Raw genomic sequence first — 8,619 nt, 5'->3', positions numbered from 1 at the left:
GGGAAGGGGAAGGGGGGAGGGCAAGGGAAAAGGGGAAAGGGGAAAAGGAAAAAGGAAAAGGAACAGAATGAACCTGCATGAAAAGTGTACTGCTTACTTCAGTCAGTACTGCAGTACCACACATACTGTTTTGATGCACTTATAGCATATGTGGACTCTTAGAAATGTGTTCCCTCTGAGTTGCCATATGACTTTATTTGCGATTTTTTTTGAAAGTGGGCTTTGTATATGTCAGTTAAAAGATATGTCTTGCTCATCTCTTGTAGAAATGCGTTGCCCCATCTTCCAGAGACCAGCAGGTGTAACAGTTCACCCTCCCGAATGTGGGCTGGAGCCTGCCACTTCTGGGACTGTGTGCCAACTGAGCTGTCCCCAGGGATTCGTCTTGTCTGGAGCTAGAGAAGAACTAAGGTGCATTTCATTTGGGAAATGGAGTGCAAACATCCAGGAGGCTCTGTGTAAAGGTAGAGACCAGCACAAAATCATTTCTGTGTTCACATGTGCAGGATTGAAGGGAAGCACACAGCAAATAACTGAGTGAGGACAAGTTTAAACTGGGGAAAGTGTGATTTAAACAGCATGTAAGAAGCATTGCCTGTACCATTATACCTTGGCTGTCAGATTTGCTTGTAATAAGAATGTGGAGTTCAGGGCTTGCCTGAGTGCCATCCTACAGTACTCATGATCAACTGTCGCTCCTGAGATCCATCTCATTGGGCCTGCTGCCTGCTAAAAAGCCTGATGTGCAGGTAGATTGAAAATTTCAAAGTAGAAGCGAAAGCTCTTAGCTTAAAGATAGTCAAAGTGGAACCTACACTCCTAGTAAAACAACGATAACAATACTATTACTGATTTAGCACAGGTTTATGTAAGCCAGAGCCAGTCTGTAAACGCTGTGTAAACTCTGCCTGATAGACTACAGAGAGGTGGTTCATCGCAGTTGTCTTTGAATGGACTATGGCTGTTGACGTGCCTTGAGTAGCAGTGCACAAGATTTAAGGCTAAAATTGGCTGATGGAATATAAAGATGGGCTGAAGATGGTTGTGTGCATTTGTGTATCGTTCTGGTATGTTTACCCACCTCTTCTAGATATTTTAGGTTATATATTCCCTTACAAACATGCACACTGAGTTGGATGGAGCTTGGTTTTGGCTTATAGGAGGATACAAGCACAAGTGCAGTTTATCTGGGAATTCAACTCTTTGTGCACCACTGAGCTCCTAAAACTTAACACTTCCACCCCAAAGTGAGGCCCTCTCCAGGTTTTTACTGGGTGAAAGAACATTTACAGAAAACAATTATAGCAGTCATCATACCAGGCCCTGACAGAAACAGTGGTAACTTTTTTTGTCTATAATGTCCAGGGAGATTTTATCCCTCTCTTTAAACATACTATTTCCCTCTCTGTGATGTACCATATTGTTTTTCTGGATCTTTTGTGTACACCTGTGCCAAACCGCAGTTTTTAATATTTGATGGGATCCCAGCACAGGCTACAAGCTGCACTCTTTGGATCATGATAAAGCAGCATGGCCTGGGTTCAAGCTTTTAGTTATTACCAGAACATAAAACCCTAAAATAAGAGCCACCAAGAAACTCCAAAGGTTATTCTTCTCTAGTAAAAAGGAACAGTTGCTTTCGCTCTTGTTACTGTCTCTCTGTATTTGGCCAGGTCAAATGGCAATTTTCTTTCTGATTTATTTATTAGTCTTTTTACAGAATTTCACTTACAAATGGAATTTGCCTCAGCCTAAAGGCTATGGTCAGGCGAGTGCAGAACGTAACTAGTACTTTTTTAAAAGAGTGCATGTCTAATAAAATTTTCATCAGAATGAGTTCAGATGAAGGCAAAATCAGTTGTATTTATTGTTTGCACCCTTAATAACAGAGATTTAATTGCCTGAATTATGTCTCTACTGCAAATATTCAGTAATAAAAATATAAGTGATATCAGCTCTAAGTTGTTTTAAAGCCTCGTGGGCATAGGTGCGTTCAGAGCTGAAGGCTCATATGTCTAGAAACGATTAATCAAACAACACTACAGCAATAAAATAACCTGACCACAAATGTTTTGAGAGGCTATGTGCCAGGGAAATAAAGAAACACTTTAAGTTTGTCAGATAAGCTTAAGGCTTAAATGGTGGTGGTGATGTTACATATGTTTTACCACCAGTCATTTGAAACCATCCAGCATTGTCACGTACGTCAACAAGAAGACTTCAATTGTCCTGCATAATACCTTGTAGAAGGAGTTTGTTAAAGGAACATTTCCAGCAGCTGGTGCCAGATATCTTGCTATTGTTTCTTTCAAGTCGATTCTGTACCATGATCCAGGGAATTTGAGAGTCACGTCTGTCCTGTTTGTCATACATGTATCATGCTATCATACTTTTCTTTAAGTTACTGATTATCAGAAACAAGTGTTCTCATTTGTATGTGTCATGTGTGGGCAGTGGAAGGATAGAGAAGCCATTCCTTATTGAGTCTATGTGTGCTATGAATGAATGAGTAATAAGAGAAACAAATTCATTCTGTCGTGTTTATTCATTGGTTTATGCTTGCATGTGGAAGCCAGAGTCTCATTTTGCTCAGTGATGTACAAAAATACAGCAATATAGAGTCCTTTTCCCAGGAGAATTTACTGTTTCTGTGTGAGCCTGTAGGCAGGAATGAAAAAGGGGCATTTGCAGTAAGCTGGCAAAAATATACACATTTACATTCCAGACAGTACAAAAAATAGTGGTTATAGCAAGTTGCAGCCTAACCATTATAGAAGTTTTATTTCTCTAATCCCACATACAAAACGAGATTATCTTTTTCTGGATCAGATATTGAAGCTCCTCAGATCCACTGCCCAGAAAACATTGAGACTGAGACTCTGGAACATCATAACTCTGGTAATATCAGCTGGCAGATACCAACAGCTGAGGATAACTCTGGAGACGAGGCAAGTTAAAATCTGTATGTTTGACTGGACAGAGTCTTTCTGCAAATAGCCATTTCAAATTAATTTTATCATCCACTAGAATTTCTTTCTTCTGATAAGCAGGAGTAGAAGAAAAATCTGTTGAAAAGTTTGTGTTTTGAGAATTCAGCATTTTCTGCCTTGGTTAGGGTTATGCAGTCACAGGATGCTCTGCATGGTTTTGAAGTGCATAAAATCTCATATGGTTAATTTATGTAGTCAAAAGAAAGAATGTGCCCTTGTTTATAAGATGGAGGCAGCTGCTTTGAAAATGAGCTCTTAGAATGTGAAGAAGTTTAATAAACTTTTTTCAGAAGGAAGTAAACCAGTTCATTAATCTAAAAGGCTAACAAGAACACACTGTGACAAGTAAAACCTCACTTCAGCTTACCAAGTGAGAAAGAAAAATCTCATTTTCGTATCTGATGCAAGGTTCAAACATGGATTTTTGGGTACGATGGGTATCAGAGGTCTGGAAGTGGAGTTATAAGGAAAACTTAATCCAGAGCTGTTACATACAGCTGTTTCAGACGTGGTCAAGTTACTGAAGCTGAATGCTTTGTCACGAGTCAGGAGAGGAACACTTGCTCTGTGTGTGCTTTTAATTTGCTGTAAACAGGATTTTTTTTGCACTTGGAGACTGTGGGCTATCCTGGTAAAAGAGGTTTAAGTTCACACATTTTTTACTGCAGCATAGCCATGGCAGGTACTCTAGCTCTGCTGACACAGGGTCATTTATTGAACTGTAGAAACCAAATGCCTTAGCTCTTAGTTGTAACTTTGTTTGTCAAGGCCACGGTTGTCAGATAAGCTGTGTTGTTCACATGAAAACAATTCTTTTAAAGAGAAGTTTTTTAACACAGTTCTAACCCATATGAAAGAGCCGTAGACCGCGTGCAAGTGTCATTGGCTCCAAATGTAGGGTTCTTTTGCTGTGCCAAAAGGTTTTGAGGCATCTGTGGTCTACTGACCAGTAAACACATTTAGATTAAAACTCTGAGTTCTTATAGCTCACAACTGCCTGTTCCACTGATCTCCCAGATTTGCCAGCCTTATAACTGAACAGCTGAAGTGCAGACAAAGCACGTCCTGAGCTGGCAGAGTGCGTGTTCAGTGCAGTGAGACAAACAAGAGTCAGTGTTAAGTTTTGTGAAGGCACGGTGCTGTGAACTGCAGCAGGCCAGGGTCCAGATCTTGACTGAGTAAATCCCTGTTGCTATTAAGAAGGCAGTCTTGTGAAGGGTGGCAGAATATCCTCTGTTGCAAAGTTCACCTTCGTTGCTTGAGGAGGCTGTTTGTATTAAGAATAAGTAGGCTTAGCATTGAAGGATACTGTTTTGTGGCCATTCCTTGAAACTTGAATGTTGTGATTACTAACCAGCTTTGTTTTTTAAATAACAAGTGTTTTCCTATATAAGGTCTCAGTTCGCGTTACCCCAGCTTTCATACCACCATTTCTTCTCCCAATTGGCGAAGTTGCCGTTACTTACACAGCAGCTGATAAGTCAGGCAATGAGGCAAGCTGTACCTTCAGTGTCAAGGTTATTGGTAAGTGCTGGTAAAAATTATTGGGAAGAGTCTGTCATGGTTGAGTTCCCCTAATTTTGTGCAGAAAGAGACAGTGAGTCACTTTATTTGTGCCTTTACGTGTGCAGGTATAAGCCCAGGAGTCATATCACTTCCACATGTTTTGCTGATCTTGGGTCATAGTTTGCATAGTGTGCAGTCATTGCTCCCAGATGTTCAGTTTGGATTCTGTTCTGTTCTGTTGTTCATTCTGAAAGCTAAGATTTATCCTTATACTGGTAGATAAATACTTTATTGTATTGGCACCACCATTATCATATGGATTGTTTACTTCTCTTGTTTGAAAGACTCCAACAAAATTTCCAAAGTTCCTGCACATTGCTAATATAAATCATTGGTCAAGTATTTCTGTCAGACAGTTGTGTTATTTAGCAGTCCTGTTAAGCAAGGTTTGCTTTTTAGAAAGCAAACAAAATGCAGAAACCCTGAGTTCAGCGCAAGAATTAGTCTTGTCCATTCCCTTAACATCAATTGCAGCAGCCTAGAAGTGTGCACTTATCTTTGTTGTATCTTCTGATGTGAACTTAAAACTGCTGTTTACCTGACTTCTGATGATAGATTTCATTTCAGTGTGGCAGCAGTTCAGTAAGCTAATGTCATGCCATCTCTTCAAATTCTGCAGATACAGAACCTCCTGTAATTGACAGATGCAGATCTCCACCACCCATGCAAGCAGTAGAGAACGAGTACCCAGTGACATGGGAAGAACCACAATTTTCAGACAATTCAGGTGAGATGGTGCACTGCAAAATATGCACACAACAATGGCAGGCTAGGGAACTCCAATGTGTTCACTCCAGTTTCCTTGGAATTTAGGATTTTTTGAGTTTTCTTTAAAGTGCTTATTTTTAAGAATACATAATTTGGAAGACATGCTGCGACTTCCTTCTCCATTTTTCAAGGCTGGGGCTCGAATGTGAGCAACTCTTTTACTTACTGATGTTGCAGATTGTCTTTTATCTCTCTAGGTGCTCCACTAACAATCACTAGGAGTCATGCACCTGGAGATCTCTTTCCCAAAGGAGAGACAACAGTTCAGTACACAGCCATGGATCCCTCTGGCAATAACAGAACATGTGTGATCCACATTGTCATCAAAGGTTTGTTGTCTTAATCTGGTCAGGAGTGTATGGCATTGTTTTGACTGAGTATCATAAAGCATCCAATGCTACTCCAATTTTTCGTTTAATCTTAACTTTTTTTTTTTTAGTTATTCTCATTTTATACTGCAGTAACTTCGTATTAGATATTGAACAGGATGTTTGGTAGTACCTATTAATAAATTGTCTAAGACTGAAGGAGCACAGGAATTACTTTGGTCCTATGGGTGTAAAAGCACTGAAATTACAATTCATTAAGCATTAAAACTGACAGGGTGTTTTTCTCAGTAACAGACACCATGTGAAATGAATTGGTACGTGTTACACAGATCCTGCTACAAATCTATGGATAAAAAGGAAAACATGGAAACATTTTTATAATCACCTAAAATACTGTAGCAGATACTGGAACACACTTTAGATTTTAGAAGCTGTCTATACCTATAGATATACTGATGCATTTGTGTATTGTATAGACAACTTTTCCCCACAGCCCACTTTCTTCTTTAAACGTCGAAGAGTAATTTGGCTCATAGTCTTAAGGATGAAAATTTTACTTCATTTGTGCTCTGTAGTGCTTAATGTCTCAGTTGAACATCTGTGTAAAAAATCTATTAGTGAAGAGATAAATTAATTTTGGTTATAGGTTTTAGTAAAGCTAAGTTGCAAATGGATGTCCTAATTTCTTATCTGCAAAAACCTTAGCAAGAACAAGCCAATATTTAGGCTTTATTTCAAGTTCTACACACCTCAGACTTCTTGTGGTTCAGTGTTTGTGACATAGTGTTTTCAGACATTCACAATCTCATTCACAATTGGCCTGTAAAATAAATCTTAACTGAAGTTTTACAGTCAGTCCCTTCTAAGATGATTCTGGCAGGTCCATGTGTTGTTGCAGTAGTACGGTATGGATATAGTCTAATTTCAGAATTCAAGATGTAATGCAGTTTACTAGAATACAATGTAAGGAAATTCATAGAAATTTTTGCTTTCTCGTATGTATCACAGGTTTTTTAAGTCTTCACATTTCTGGATTTCAAATTCCAGTGGCAGAGGTTGAGAATAATTTAGCAGTGACCTGATCTTGCCTTTATGGAAGTAACAAATAGTACCTCCACATAATTCAACAGAGGCAAAATCAGGTTGTTACTAGGTATTTTTGAAAACTCTGTCAGCGCTGTTTTCCTGAGTGCTATATTCATCAACATATAAATCTTTGTATTTTTCATAGGTTCACCCTGTGAAATCTCCTTTGAGCCTGTGAATGGTGATTTTATATGCACATCAGATGAAGCTGGAGTTAACTGCACATTGCGCTGTGCAGATGGCTATAGCTTTTCAGAAGGATCAAGTGAAAACTACTATTGTGCATATGAGGATGGTGTCTGGAAGCCACCTTATTCTCCAGAGTGGCCTGGCTGCTCTTGTATGTCTTACTATTACTAAAATGAATCTGCAACACATCAAACACTATATTTAATGAGGAAGTAAATGAAAATATTTTAGAAATTATGACTTCTTTTTAGTGGTAACAAACCTTCTCTATCCTTTGCCTTGAAATTGTTAGTAATATGATGAAAGAATGCCAGGAAGGCCCTAAATGTGTTATTTCAGAAGCTGTCTAAAACACAGAATTAACAGTGAATTTGAATCCTGGGAATTATAAAATAGCAAAGATGACAAAGTAGCCCAAGTCTGTCATTATTCTGGATTGGTATTTGAAACAGTTTTTTTACAAAGCCTGTAACAGTGTCTTCTCAATCCAAATTTCAGCAGTATTTGCGATTTATTGATCCAAAAGCACTGTACATGCTGTAGTTACATATCAAATTACCATAAAATCAGAAACATATATGTGTTTTCTTTGAGGTGGACAAATGCAAAATTTCAGCTGTGGAATTTCACAGTTCTGGTGACATTTTGATAAGAAATACATTAAAACTAGATTGGAAGCCCGTCGTGGCACCATGTTACTTCCACTTCCCTCAGAATGAGTTCATTGTTTCAACAAACAAAAGCAGCTTTTCAATTATGAACAAATGAGAGTCATGTTTCAGAGCTATCTGTCAATTCAAAATCCGTTACTTGGACACTTAGGAACTTTGATCTGCTTAGATTCTGGATGACAAGTTTTCATATTTAGCCTAGCAGTATTACTAATTGGACATTTAATATTTATTGCTTCTCTCTCAGTAAAAAGTAAGTACAGAGTTTAATTGATAGCTCACAAGTTTCTTCTATTAAGAAAATGCTGAAATATACTTTAATGCCACTTAGCTTTTCCAAGAAATTAATGCCTGCCCAAGGGTCATATTCAACTGCATTTGCTGAGTTATGAGTGACCCATTTTCAGGTATACAATAATGGGAATTTAGGTTACTGTTAAAAAGACAAGACTTCTTTACTTAGTGTATTCCAGTTTCAGCCTCAACAATCTTGCTTTTAGCTCTGAAGCTCTTGCACGGACCAGTAAAAATTTATTTCTCCTAACATTTTTCAGTAAATCGTTTCGCAAACCATGGGTTCAAATCCTTTGAGATGCTCTACAAAGCAACGCAGTGTGATGACAACAATCTTCTAAATAGCTTTACTGATGCATTCCAGAGTGCGCTTGGTAAAATGGTAGGTTAGTAAATACTCCTTAATTTTAAATATTTTTTAAAAAATGTACCTCAAGTTTTAGTTTTCCCAGCTAACTGGTTTCATACAAGCAAAATACATTAACCTGTAAATGGAATTTGTGTTTTTTCAGAAGATGTCAAGTCTCCTTTAAAAATAAAGATGATTCACTGGCATTTTAATGTAATTCAGTTCAGTTCTCAATGTGCAGTTATACAGGACAGAATTTATAGAAGTGTCCAGGTAGCTTAGGGACCTGACACTCATAGATTTTCAGTACACTTCCAGAGAGAGCTGTGTAGTTCTGAAAATCCCAGTCAGTTGTCCCCTAGTTGCAGTATTGTTTT

General features: G+C 38.3%; 1 protein-coding gene across 1 annotated transcript; it reads left to right on the top strand.

Moving 5' to 3' along the window:
- Positions 1-268: 268 nt before the first annotated feature.
- Positions 269-8,275, top strand: LOC104275939 (sushi, von Willebrand factor type A, EGF and pentraxin domain-containing protein 1-like; the record flags this gene model as incomplete). Its single annotated transcript, XM_009872044.1, has 7 exons — positions 269-464; positions 2,830-2,948; positions 4,385-4,514; positions 5,176-5,283; positions 5,522-5,653; positions 6,885-7,079; positions 8,154-8,275. Coding segments are annotated over exons 1-7 (1,002 nt in total), but the record flags the coding sequence as incomplete, so codon positions are not given.
- Between the last annotated feature and the right edge of the window lie 344 nt (positions 8,276-8,619).

The sequence above is a fragment of the Apaloderma vittatum genome, unplaced genomic scaffold, assembly GCF_000703405.1.
Source record: "Apaloderma vittatum isolate BGI_N311 unplaced genomic scaffold, ASM70340v1 scaffold7796, whole genome shotgun sequence".
In the NCBI taxonomy this organism is placed as follows: Eukaryota; Metazoa; Chordata; class Aves; order Trogoniformes; family Trogonidae; genus Apaloderma; species Apaloderma vittatum.
Note: the sequence above shows the minus strand (reverse complement) of the source record. Positions and strands in the feature narration are given on the sequence as shown.